The sequence below is a fragment of the Falco naumanni genome, chromosome 11 (assembly GCF_017639655.2).
Source record: "Falco naumanni isolate bFalNau1 chromosome 11, bFalNau1.pat, whole genome shotgun sequence".
In the NCBI taxonomy this organism is placed as follows: domain Eukaryota; kingdom Metazoa; phylum Chordata; class Aves; order Falconiformes; family Falconidae; genus Falco; species Falco naumanni.
Window position 1 is genome coordinate 32,774,471 of NC_054064.1, and position 14,362 is coordinate 32,788,832.

Below are 14,362 nucleotides of genomic sequence, written 5' to 3' on the forward strand. Positions count from 1 at the left end.
CGACTCGATGATCTTAAAGGTCTTTTCCAACCTAAACTGTTCTGTGATTCTGTGTATGGTTTTTAGAATCCTGTATCTCTTTTGCTATTATTCCACTGCATTTAACTTCAGTTATTTTTTTTGTGTGAGGTGCAGTGATAGACTGACTACCCGAGAGTAGTTCAATCTATACAGACTGTTCTGAAGATCTTTTTCAGCACTTCAGTACGAAAATCTGGATCTAAGTAGCAGTCAGCAGGTCTCCCCTTAGCATACTGTCCCCTCTGGGCTCTCCACCCCGGAGCTGCACGGCTGCATATGCTGGGCTGAGCTGGGCGAGCAGAGGGGAGCTCAGCTCCGGGGGGGGGGGGGGGTGGGCAGCTGAGTTTGGGCAAGCTGAGGGGTCATGCATGTCCACCAGCAGCGATGCTGTTGAGCTTGCTGTACTACACTGTCGCTGTACAATCTTTCAGCCTTGTGCATTTTGTGTTTTCCACAACTTCTGGATAATGGGTAATTAAAGAGTTGATTGGGGTGGGCTGCTTGCCAGGCCCCCTCTAGATGGGCTCTGAGATCCCAGGGCTGGCTCAGTCTTTTGATCTGGAATAGCTGAAAGCAGGATGCTTTTGGACGTGTTGCAAAGTCTCTGATTTGAACGTTTTACTAGATAATAAACAAGATAGGCTGGGTGGCTTGAAGAATTCCCGACAAGGGTTTTAATTATGTCTCACCACTGCCTTAAATGGTACTGGCAGTACGGCTGAGTTATATGGCATTATTATTCTAAATACAGACAAATAGAGCTGTATCAGGTGAGTAGTAATTTAATTGGTAAATGCTAATATGCATATTAAAACCAAAATACCATGTGGGACTTGCATTCCGTTGGTTTTGCACTGGTTGAAAGAGCCATTTCAGGCGCATTTTAATAAGTATTGTGCATTCTGCCTCACCAGGACATGCCTAGATGGGAAATGGATTTAATTAGGGTGGCTCCCAAGAAACCTATTAACCTAATGAGGCTTCACTGCAGGGGCTGCTACTTAATAAGAATAATAATTCCCTTTGACTGGAATAGCTCAGGTGATGAACTAGTGCCCAGGTCTCGTCTGCCTCATGCTGATGCTTTCTTTTTCTTCCTTCAACTGTATCTTTCAGTTGTCTCATAAGCTGCAATAGATTCATTTCATAGAAGTTTGTCAACTTGAATATAGGAAGATGTGAAACATGGAGTAATTCAAGCATGAGGCTTAGCAAAGACAAACATAAGAAGGATTTGAAGGAGAGGGGAAAGGCACAGATAGTGTGTCTGTGTTAGAGAGCAGCAGCTCACAAAGGAGACCTACAGTGGGTCCGTGCTGTAGAGCTGAATGTTCACTGAAGACAGGGTGAGAGCACAGGCTGCCCTTCTGCTGGGCACAGGGAGACTGTAGCGGGGACAGTGCTTTAGTCCTCTGTTGTTTCCCAGAGGCCATAGAAATATTTGAACCACCTCTCCTCTCAATTAAAGAACAGATGGCACTACTTACTCTAAAAAGAGTGGACAAAAAGGAGGGCAGGGAGAGCAGTGCAACAGCGTGAGCCTGTAAGAGGAGAGGAGTTATGCAAAATGACATCTAGAACCATTTGAACTTTGCCTCTGTCACAATTTGAGTCAAACCCAAGCTTCGGATCAAGTTCATGTTTAATTAAGTGCATAAAAGATATCTGTGTGGGCTGCTAAGCACTTCTACAAATCCAGTCTGGAAAACACAGACAAACAAACTGAAATGACCCTGCAGGAATAATAAAACATTCCCCATTCTGCCAGAATCCACTAAGCCTGATGCTGCCACAGACCTTCACAATCTCAACCAGGCTACAGCCACCAGTCCTGCAGCTCAAGGTGATCCTCAGAGTTCCTGGGGTGCCCTATAGTTAGTGTGTTAATCCATGCGTAATTATACCCTAAATTTTATGAATGCTCCTGAGAAATGCCAGAGCAAAGCAGGTTTCGGCGTCCCTGTGCTCAGAGCAGCCCGACTGGAAGGTATGTCCTTGTCAACCCAAGCAGGTGCTGCATGAATGCAAGGACGTGAGCTCCTTCCCGAAACCCGTCTCTCCTCTCTCACGGCACCTTCCCTCTGAGCACTGTGCCCTGTGAAACCGGAGCCAGCTGGAGGGAGGCAAGTGTCCAGCGTTCCAGCTGTGCCTTGCCGGGCAGTGGTAGAAGAGGTTTTCATATTTCTAATATTAATCACTCCCTAGCTGTGAAGAGAGCTGTGTGCAGAGGGAGCAAATATTGCAGCTAGCATTCGCACTATGTGCAATAAACTGGCTTCCCAGCCTCTTCCGGATCCTTCTTTTTTATCCATGCTCTAGCTTCCTCTCAGCTACCATTGCTGCGTCCTTTGTGCCAGCATCTGCCACCCTGCTCAGATGACCACTATTACTGTATAGTTGGTAGAGGGGTGGGTTTTCCCATTAGCCCGTTAATCCTATTAAGACCAAGTTCTCAGTAGGTAAGATCTTTTTTTAAGATTATGCTACAGTTTTTGTCTGTGTTCAGACTTTCTGAAGCCCTTTCCTAACTTTCTGGGATGAAAAACAGGACTATGCTCTCTATTTCTTGCCATGCAGTTCCTCCTGTTTCCCAGGTGTTCTCCATTTCTTCTGCTCTGGAGTTCCTATTCATCCTGTTCCTGCACCTAACACTAACTAGAAAACAACTTTTCTGTTGCACATGTTGTTTGTTCCAGTGCCCTGGGTGGCCACACAAATGCTTCAGTCGGTGCTAGGAGATATTGAGATCAGGAGGCTGGAAATAAACAGGGGGATAAAACTATTTTTTTTTAATGGCTCCCCACATTTTTGTTGGATTAAGGAAACTATGGCACCAAATCCTAATATACATATTAAAATAAGGAGGCTATAATCCCACCAAAGCCTTTCTTCCATCAGCTGTCTTAGAAATTAACTTTTCTGTGGACCTGTACTAGCCCATCCTTTCATTTCACCCCAGTCAACAGCCATGTCACAGTATTCACCTATTTCATGACCATAAATATGTTTGAACTGACGTGCTGCAGGGAAGTTGTTCCTGGTCATTCTGTGTTCTTACAGAAATGTTACTCAACAAAATTAATTGCTCTGTTAATATTAGGGAAAGAAAACAGCATTCAAGGTGGATTGCAGTGGTGTTATCGGGATGTTTTACTCTTAACACTTCTAGTTGATCCAGGGATGTACTTGACACTGTGGGATACTTCATTCATTGGTTTGGGTCTTTTTTTTTTTCTTCTGAACCAGATTATAAGGATTCCAAGGAAAAGAATAAAATGGAAATCCTGTATATCCTGGTGCCAAGTGTTACTATTCCCCTGGCCATAGCCTTACTCTTCTTCTTCATCTGCATCTGTCGCAACAATCAGAAGTCATCCTCCCCTCCCGTTCAAAGACAGCCTAAACATGTAAGAGGACAAAATGTGGAGATGTCAATGCTCAACGCCTATAAACCAAAGGTAATCCCTCATTTCTGCTTTGACATTTGCTGTCTGTAAAGGCGGGGAGTGAAATGCTTTGATCAACTCAGCACTGAAATACTAAGCTGATTTCCAGCTTGCAGTTCCTGCTGGTGCCTTCAGCTGTAATTTTTGTAAGGACTTTTCTCATCAGCAGCATAGCAACTGTGCTGGACCCGTGGAGGTAATTCCTCTGTGTCCATGTACCTGGATAAATAGGAGCTGGAGTTTTTTTGTATTAAAGCAAGCAACCCATTAATGAAGCATCTCTAAATCACCTCGTTTAAGTTAGAGAGTAGTGCGGATAAAGATGTGATTCAGCATTTTGTCAAGAGAGTTTTTTCATGGGTCTGTTGTAGTCCTATGTCATCTCTCGCTCAGCCAAAATCACTTTGGAAAGATTTGTTCCTTGTTTTTTCAGGCTTGCCCGTTCTCTTAAATTCCTTTTAAAAAAGAGGAATTATCAAAACAGGGCCTTAGAAGTCTGCCTGCTGTTTTGGCCAGCACAGCTGATGCGTAGCGGCTCCTGTTGATGGTATTGTTTTGCTTCACTGCAGTCCCAGGTTCATGAAGCATATTTAAAAATCATTTAAGATTTAGGCATGATCAACCTTTAGCTCCTTGTGTATGGGCAGGGCAGCCAAATTGCAAACCTGTGGCGTTTCAGGGCTATAACTGCCTTCTGCCACCTACAGACAGAATAACGCCCTGGAAAGAATATTTGCCTTGGTTCTCTCACCCTGCCAATTCTCTTCCACAACTTGATGAAGATTGTTCTTTTGAAACATTTCAGAGTGAAAATCAGTATCTACAATTAAGTAGAATAGAAACTGTGTAGACTGTGGTATCTGAAAGAGTCATGCCTTTGGGTAAGCTGTTATTTTTGTTAGAAAATGACATAGAAAAATGAATTCAGAGTCTGATTTTATTGAGTTTAGCAATGTGAACTCTAGCCTTCAAGCATTGCTGCCGTAGGTATTCTTTCAGCAGAGCTAATCACTTAGCATCAGGGAGGCTCACACGCTTCAGGAGTAGTGTTCAACATCTCTGAACAAATTCTGGGGTCGTTTCTTCTGAAGTTCAATAAAGCAGCTATGGGATGCTGTTAATGCTTGGTCTTAAATGTCAAGTTTACAGAATTAGGTTGTAAAGAGTTAATTGTGACAGCCTAGGGAAAATGGAGTAAGTAGCTGTATCCGGTGAGGGGCTGGGATGGATGAGTGCGCCGCCCAGGCGCTAGCTGCTCTTTCAGGGGTGCTGCCCTGTGTGTCTGTGGAGCTGCAGTCTTAGTGCAGCAGGGACTGGCACAGAAAGTTGTTGCAGAGGAAAATTCCAGCTCCTCGCCAGCTCACAGAAAGAGTAGGAGAGTCTTTTTAAGTCAGCGATAAAAGTAAACCCATAGCTGTGCTGGAAAATGCTGTGCTGCTTTAGCCTGTTAGTAACACAAACTGCATTCAGAGATGTTTTCACGGGGCTGACACTGGGACTCCTGTTTAAATAGTGTTGCGGGCACTGGGAGCTGGTGATCTGTGCGGGGTATCTGTTCAGGATGGTCAGACAGGGTTTGGTCTGTTGTTACATTTTAACTCCTCAGTCCCATACACAATGGCCCTGGGAATTTATCTTCCTTTTCCCTTCAAGTTCTTAATTCTAACTTTCATGTACATCTTAGAGTAGCTATATATCAAAATGTTGGTAATAGTACAAAGACCATTTAATTAGGTAAGTGTCAGAACTACATCTTGCGTCCAACTGCCATGGAATATTCTGTTAAATTTGGATTTGCTTCTTGGTCCCCATTCTACTAGATATTTGGGATACAATCCTGGCTAAACTGAAGATAATGGGAATGTCAGCATCATTTTAATGAGGTCACAGTTTCCACCTAGACTGCTGACACGCTGGTGGCTTGTGCACACAACTTAGGAAAGCAACTTGCCCAGAAATGTTTGCAAATATAGACTCTTTTTGTGTTCAAAGTCATATGCTGCAAAAAACTTTCCATCTTATTTATGATAATTCTGTATTTTCCCACTGGGAAACCCAGCTCTCCCTGTCTCAAATGTTTTGATTGCCTTTCAAACAAATTTTAAAAGAAAGGAAGTAGAATCCTATTTTAAAATACTGTATCTAGTATTAATGTCGACTTTGGATAAAAACATGCTTAGGCTTCAGGCTCCAACTGAGATAGATGTGTGTTTGCTCATGCAAATAAAACCGTTAGCATTTAATCCAAAAGCCTGTCTCAGCTTTAAGGGATTTTAATTGCCTTCCAAAAATATAATAAACTAAGCTCGTCTTGTCATTCACCTAGTGGAAGGAGCCGATAAAGAGATAGAGGCGGTGGGCTTCGCTCTTGCTGCTCTCCCTTTGTACTCAGTTTACTTTGGCGTGCTGCCTCGTATGTATTTTACACTTCTTTACATTTTGTACACCGATGTATGACAAATACTTGTCAAACAAAAACTAAGCAGATTTATAACCGCTTAACTTGAAGTGAGCCCTTCCTGCCAAAACTTTATGACTTCATTTTCTTTCATAGTTTTCCACTATGTTGGTTCAAACAGACGAACCCAGCCTCAGGTCAGACAAAGGTCATTTCACTTTCATTACTAAAATATAATTTACAATATGCCAGACCTAAACAAGTTTTAGCCTAAAGGATTTGTATAATACAAACCATCTGTTTCTCAACAATATAGCTAATTTCCTGCCATCGCCATACAGTCTACTGGCTGCCTGCTCAAATGGCTGCTATTATTATTATTGTTGTTGTTGTTGTTTTTATTAGCACTATTATTATAGTTATTGTTGTTATTGTTATTATTATTATTTTTGTTGCAGTGATTGTCTGAAAGTCGTAAGTGGTCAATATGATTAGAATTCATTTATTCTAAAATGCCATTTCTTCATCATTTTTTAAAATGTCAGTTCTTCTGTATTGCCACTGTAAAGCTGCTGTTACGTGATTTCAGGAATACAAATGATAATTTTTACACTAACTTATGAAACATAGATCCCACACTCAGTAGTCTTAAATTACTACCTATGGCTATACTGAGGACCCTAAATGAGTATGTTTGGGTCTAGGTGTTACAAGCACGAGTGGAAGTTAATGTCTGAGAATAATACAGCTTCTTTATGGCCTAAGAGTGAATATATGCACCCAGAATAACAATAGAGTTTTAAAACACTTTGCCTTTCTCCTTTGACCACTATTTCATTTTTCCAGCTGACTCTGTCCTGCCTGGAAAATCCTGTTTGGATTGAACATTCCGTCAAGTGTGAGCAGAAATAGTCTCTACTGTGCATTGGAAGGTTAATAGCAAAGTCAAGGAAAAATTGGCTACAAGGACAGAATTTTTAAAATAAAAAGTATTCTGCTAAAACTTTAGGCCCTGGCCCAGAAAACGCTTCAGCATGTACTTACTTAAAGACTGTGAATTGCCTCAATTCCTGAAATTAGTCAGATTCAATTTTAAGCATATACGTGCCTGAGCCCAAGTGTATAAATGCCTTTGCTGAAATGCTGATGGTTCCTGCATATATTTTGATCTAATACTTGCTACTTTTATCTGATCTTATGTAGAGGGTAAAAAGTAATTCTGAATTTAGGTTTGGAGCATGGAGGGCAGAGATTAGGCAGCACTCAGCCCTGAGCTTTGCTGATGGTGGGATACTGGTGTCCCTCAGGCTGTCCCTGGCCCTGGGGCTGGTGCCGTCACACCAGTGCCAGCATCTCACCGGGCTGAGCAGGGTCGTTGCCAAACGGGTATGGAGCCCAGGGAACTCCTCTGCTGCCCGTTTGGCTCTCAGACATCCTGTGCAAAAAGATCTTTTACTTAAAACCACATTTTCAATCCTGTTTTTCTGACGTGGTTTTGCTGTCATTTCTTTAACAGAGTAAGGCTAAGGAGTTGCCCCTATCTGCTGTTCGTTTCATGGAAGAACTGGGTGAATGTGCTTTCGGCAAGATCTACAAGGGACATCTCTACCTCCCAGGCATGGATCACGCTCAGCTCGTTGCTATCAAGACACTAAAAGACTTTAACAACCCCCAGCAGTGGGCAGAGTTCCAGCAAGAAGCATCTCTCATGGCCGAGCTCCATCACCCTAACATCGTTTGCCTCTTAGGTGTTGTGACCCAGGAACAACCTGTCTGCATGCTTTTTGAGTACATGAACCAAGGAGACCTCCATGAGTTTCTCATCATGCGATCGCCGCATTCAGACGTGGGATGCAGCAGCGACGAGGATGGGACTGTAAAATCCAGCCTGGACCATGGGGATTTCCTGCATATCGCAGTCCAGATTGCCGCAGGGATGGAGTACTTGGCAAGTCATTTTTTCGTCCATAAAGATCTTGCTGCTCGTAACATTCTAATTGGAGAACAACTTCACGTGAAAATTTCGGACCTGGGACTTTCAAGAGAAATCTACTCGGCAGATTATTACAGAGTTCAAAACAAGTCTCTCTTGCCCATTCGCTGGATGCCACCAGAGGCAATTATGTATGGCAAGTTCTCTTCCGATTCAGATATTTGGTCATTTGGAGTTGTTTTGTGGGAAATATTCAGCTTTGGGCTGCAACCGTATTACGGATTTAGTAACCAAGAAGTCATAGAGATGATCAGGAAAAGACAACTGCTGCCATGCTCTGAAGACTGTCCTCCCAGAATGTATAGCCTGATGACAGAGTGCTGGCATGATCTGCCATCCCGGAGGCCACGATTCAAAGAAATCCATGCCAGGCTGCGCTCATGGGAGGGTCTTTCAAGTCACACTAGTTCTACTACCCCCTCCGGTGGGAACGCCACCACTCAAACGACTTCCCTCAGCGCAAGCCCAGTTAGCAACCTCAGCAATCCTAGGTACCCTAACTACATGTTTCCAGCACAAGGAATACCCCAAGGCCAAATCGCCGGGTTCATCGGACCGCCAATACCTCAAAACCAGCGATACATCCCGATCAATGGGTACCCGATTCCACCAGGATATGCTGCTTTCCCAGCTGCCCACTACCAACCGCAAGGGCCACCCAGGGTGATCCAGCACTGTCCTCCTCCAAAGAGTCGCTCTCCCAGCAGCGCCAGCGGATCCACTAGCACAGGTCACGTCACTAGCCTGCCATCTTCAGGATCCAACCAGGAAGCAAATATTCCTTTGCTATCTCATATGTCAATTCCTAGTCATCCGGGGGGAATCGGTATTACAGTTTTTGGAAATAAAACTCAAAAACCGTACAAAATTGACTCAAAGCAGTCTTCCCTATTAGGAGACTCCAGCATCCATGGACCGAATGAATCTATGATTTCAGCTGAATTGTAAATAAGTGAGGCCTTTGTAAATATAACTATTTACAACACAAACTAGAAAGTCGTAGAAAAGATTTATATTCAAATATTTTATTAAAGATTCTTCTGGTTGTTTAACAGACATTGCAGCAAGTATCTTCTGTGAAGTGTAACTGCTTAACAAGATGGGCAGACGCAACCAGGCAAAGATCGCTGTGGTATGGATACTCAGCTCTGTCAATGGACACGTTTCTTTTAAGTGCCACCGACAATTCAAAAGGGGGAAAGGAGATTTTTTTTTCTAACTAAAAACATTTTATCATATGTTTTTCACAGCTTTTTAAACCTCTGGTGTGGTTTAAATCACAGAAACTTTTTTATACTGAAAACATATTTTAATATTTGTCTCTTTTTTTGGGAGATGCAAATATTCAGAGATCTACTGGGTGTGCAATTTCAGTTCCAATAGCTCGTTAAACTATTTGTAAATTTTGCAGTCAAGGATTATGTCTCAAATATGTGATCTGAATAAATTTCTTCAGGTAGGATTTTGGTCTTTCGTTAAGTTGGGAGTCTGAGTTCAGATTCAGACCAAAAAAAGTCATTTATATGACAGCACAATAACTTGAGTTATCAACTTGCAGTCTACAAAAGTCACCTGCTGTTGGCTGCTAAAGATGGCTGGAGTTCTAAGAAATTGCCTTAAAGGAAATGAAATTAAAGTGTTTTAATTTCAGAACCTGAATCAACTTATTCAAAGATAACATTTCATAATCTAGTAGTTAAAGCAGAAATTTTATATCCTTTTGTTGCTATGCAACTGTGTAATGGAAAGGCTCCAAACCACAATTTTATATATGACAATCAGTTTTCCCAGGAATATTTATTGTTTCAGATCAATGTGTAATTTCAGTGACTATGACTCCAGGAACCCTGAAAAAGGGAAACTCACATTCCATCATGCAGCAAATCCATTGATAGCAATTTTGTCTAGCAATTCTAATAATGTGAATTAGTGTTAACTTTCAACTTAGAAATATGACATTTGTATATTTACTAAAAAAATCATTCAGGTATAAGCAATCTAGATTATTCATTTGAAACCACTTTTATGAGTTACAAAAGTGCTGTGTACATTACAGTTTTTCACAGACTTTTTTGTACTGAAAAGTATTTTTATTGTACACGGAATGAGAACAATCTTTTGCTCAGTTGACAATGTTGTATAATATGACTTTATTTTTACGTTTTTGCACAGAAGTGTGATAATGTTTTGTACAGCAGAAGTGAAAATACATCTCTGCATTTTATATCTTGGTCTGTTTCTTTTTGCTTTTAACCTGATGTAGATGTTCTTGTAATATATTATGGTGATATTCAGCCACTACCTTATACAAATATTTTTCTTTGTTTTCACTGCATGCATTTAATCACTGTATTACTTGATGATTGATTTATTAATTATGGGCATTTCAATTAGGCAAGCATGAAAATGTAATAACAAAGGCTATTTTATAATTAAGATATGTGCATTTTTGTATTTCACATGCCAGAGATGATATTAAACACTGATTATTTTATGCTGCTGTTTATTAAAATGTTGTTTTAACATAAACATGTCGATATTTCCTCCATCTTGGTGTAAGATATTTGAAGTGCTTCTTAATTAACACAGCACTGAAATTGCTCACGCAGCTCAGGCAAGGAAGGAGTCTGCCGAAATGCTGCCTTGAACGGGACACGACAGTTTTGCAAATAACATTTGCAGGCACAGATTACTGAGGGGTAACGTACAGAGGCTTAAATGAATATGTGACTGTAAATATTTGCAGAGCGCACCAAAGAAGCAGGATGGCATCACTGCCCTGTGAGGATGATGCCGTCTTGGCTGTGATCTCACCGGCGCCGCTGAGCTCTGTACCGAGGGCCAGCATCGCCCTTTCAGCTCCTCACTGAGGTTTTGCGTCCTGCTGCATCGCCTGAGCTTTCACGGTACATTGTATTGCTGCAGCACCCGGAGCTGCCAAGCTTCCTCTCCATTGCACAGGCATGAAACTGTACTTGCAGATTAAGAACAGCCAGTAATCACATAGTAAGGACTTCTGTGACCTCTGAGATACTTTATGAACCTGAGATGTCAGCTTCCATGTGGATTGAATTCACATCTGCATCAGTAATGAAAATACGGTATGTGTCAGCTAAAACTTAGTTTTGACTGAAGATTCAGATAATAATTAAAACTTACTAACTTCTGTATCTGTGTCAGATTATCAGACTCAGATGCAAAAAATAACTTTTGATCAGAGGTGTTTCGCAGGAGTGGATGAGGTTTTGCTGTGAGCCGTAGCTATTAACATAACCAGAAGCTCGGGAGCTGCCCTCACACATGTACACGCGCGGCTTTGCAGCGCTCGCTTGGCATCTCGTTCAACAGATGCCAACTGTATTGTCGTTCCCAAGTCATCTTTTCTCTCACCTGCTCCTGCATACTTTCTCCAGTGGTTGCATCAGTGCAAACAATTATTGCAACTTAAGCGTCAAACACACTGAGAAGGAAGAAGCCTTTTTTCCTGCTCATTTTTCCTATGGGATTTCTTCACTTAGACCATTTAAGGGCTTAAAATTTCAACAGTGCCAGTTCAAAGACAGTCTGCCGTTTCCTAAGTGTCTGGTTTCAGAACCATAAGAAACCTTATGCAGCCAAGCATGTCTGTGGCCCTTAGGTTATGCTGTTACTGCAAAATCTTCAGTAAAGAACATGCTGTCAATGAAGTCAATGCAGAAATAGGGGTATTTGTGCCAGGCTGGTACACAGACATTGTGCAAAAACATGGCCAAAGAAGATGGTGAGATATCGTGATCCATGAGATCAAAGTATTTGCTCATTGCTGTCAAGCAACAGCCTTCAGAGTGCACGTGTGAAGAAAATGGAAGTTCCCTTCAGGAGGTTCTCTTTTCACCTGCACAGGCAGGCATGGAACCAGGCAAAGGCAGCCACAGAGCCAGCTCACGGGACATCGGACAAGTGATGCATGTCCCATCAGGTCACAGCTGAATGCATTGGGCGTAATGCCGTAATTCAGTTCAATTCTGTAAAGAGAAGCATGAGCCACGCTCGAGTCAAACCGCCCTCCCATCGATACTACACAGGCTTGGCTCCCCCAGGACTGCCGTCTTACGCAGGTAAGCTTAGCTGTGAATTTGCATACTTAGCTTTGATCACCCTGATAGGAAAGCAGTAACCTAATACTTCATGGAGCAGCAATGGGAGTCATAAAACAGTCCCTCATACCCTTTGTGGTTTTACGTTAAAAAACCAGGAGCTATAGTGCGAGCCCCCTCACGGCTCAGTTTAGGGTTTTTCCTTTATTTGAAAGTAAGCTGGGTCCTTAGGGTTTAAAATATTTTTAGACTCACAGATGTAAACCAGCACTGAACAATACACCTGAAAACGCTTGCAAAGGACCTCTTCCTGCCCCTCTCCCGCTCAGCAGGCGAAGTTTGTGAACTGCGAGGCTGAAATCACAGTCTGGCTCACAGCCGGTGCATAGGGAACAAATGCTAACACAGAGAGGCAGGAATTCACTGGGGAGAGATTGGGGGGGGGGGGGGGGGGTGGGAGGGGAAGTCTTCTAAAAACCACTTAGATAATGCTGAAAATAAATGTTGCCAGAATTAAGGAATTACTCCTCAGGTGGGAATGCAAACATACAGATGAAGGCTATTTTCGTGGCAAACGAAGGAAAAGGGAATTTTCCAGATTCCTAATGCTACATGCTAGAATCATCATCCCTTCTTCCTTCAAAGAGATGGGGCAGCCAAGACTGTTGGAAATGCAGTAATGGATTGAGAAGCTCTAGAGGTTTGGAAATGAAACTCTGAATAAACACTGTTTAGTAAGCCTTCAGTCTGGGGAATCTCATTCCCTCCAGCTTAGCTTATATTTTTGTAAAAGAGAATAAATATTTGCTGATTTAAAGACCAAAATGCAGAGTCTGAAATGGAGATGTGTATCCTTTGTTCCCACAGAGGAGCGATTACAGTGGGTTTTGGCATTCTCTGGATTGAAAGCAGAAGGTAAAGCAGAGACAGAACTTGTGCAGAAATTTGGGCTGGAAAACTCAGAAACACCAGCATATGTTTATCTGGAGCGTGAGAAATTGTCAAAAAGGAATCTATTATTTGCTTTGCATGAATAAGGATCTCCAAGAAGGTTGCTTGGAAATACTCTTTACATTTGCTTGTTGTTCCAATACTGTTCTGTAACCTACATTCACCAGGAGGACTTTAAAATGTCCACCTAACTCGAAACACTCCCGGCTGCGAGGCAGGCGGTGCAAACACCCTCTCAAATACAAACACATGCTGTTCCCTGCGGACCCGCTTCTGCGGAATGAGTGCCTTCAACAGCTCTTGGCTCTAGTTATGGTGTTTATCAGCAGGTATTTGGCTTGTTGGCAGGGTTCACTCTTTTCAGTATGTCCAAACCTTGCCTTTGCCCCCTCACAGAGTGGAGTTTTGCCAAAGGGCGCTGATTTTCTCCTGTTCCATACCACCAGGCCTAGGTTGGTCAAGGCAGGCCAGGCGCAGCTCAGGCTGGAAAGAGGAGCTATGCAGCCAGGGCTCCTTCCCAGAGGCGCTAAGCCACCCTCCGTCCTCGCACACCATGTCACACCAGGTGTTCAGTACATCGGAGCACCAAGGTGGCTCTGACTTTATCATCTACCCTCTCCATGCAAGCATAAGGTACAGTAACTGGTTATGAATTATATATATTAATTAGAAATTCATGAACACGGTAGAGCTGCAGGTAGGGAGGCAGAGGGCTGTCTTTGTGCAGCAAAGATGGTAATCTTGTAGGATGGCCAGTTTTGTGAAAAAAATTCTTATTGTTCCTTACAGCTTGGCATAAAACACTGAAAGCCAAAGCCTTTGCACTGAGTTTAGCGGTGCCTGAATTGGGCTCTCTGCCTGCTGGAGAGTCCTTGGCAGTTCCAACGAGCCTGGTGAAACCCCACACCTTCGGCCGTACCTGTGAGAAATCTGATTTTGCAGCACAAGCTCACAAACAGCTCTGGCACAGGCACAGAGCGTGCCATAAAGCAGGGTCCCAAGCCAGCAAAGAGAAACGTGAACATTTTTGTTGAAAAGAACAATTTTGTACAAAGGCTGACTTTGGTTCCAAAGTACTACAATAAACCAGAAAAGGTCAGTTTTTTATTTGCAGGAAAAATTGCAGCCTCTTTACTGTATGTTACAGTATTTTAGCCAGTATTTCTTGAGAATACAAATTCATCATCATCCTGTGGTCAGGGACTGGAACGAGCAGCCATGCTAAGCTGAACTTCACCACCTCTGGTTCGGCTGGAGAACCTCAGTGGAAAAACGAGGCAACTGGGCTTCTGCCTGGGCTAAGCTAATAGAGAGCAAATGCCTTTCGGAGAGGAAGCACTGGCTGCATTTTGGAAGAGCACCTCCTTTGTGTCTGTAAGATCTGCGTGCTGATTCCTCAGTTCCCTTCCCCAGCTATCACAATGTCTTCGTGGTACGTAGCCTCACACCTTTGTCCCAGATATTTTTTTGGCTTGAG

The 14,362-nt window shown here is 42.7% G+C and overlaps 1 protein-coding gene across 1 annotated transcript in view; it reads left to right on the forward strand.

Annotated features, from left to right (window-relative positions):
• The window catches only part of ROR1 (receptor tyrosine kinase like orphan receptor 1), a 171,558-nt gene extending 161,206 nt beyond the window's left edge, over window positions 1-10,352 (forward strand). The window contains exons 8-9 of the mRNA XM_040611248.1: window positions 3,268-3,479; window positions 7,382-10,352. Coding sequence (XP_040467182.1) covers window positions 3,268-3,479; window positions 7,382-8,806 — 1,637 coding nt within the window. The 3' untranslated portion in view covers window positions 8,807-10,352. The remainder of the gene's footprint in view (window positions 1-3,267; window positions 3,480-7,381) is intronic.
• Window positions 10,353-14,362: the final 4,010 nt, after the last annotated feature.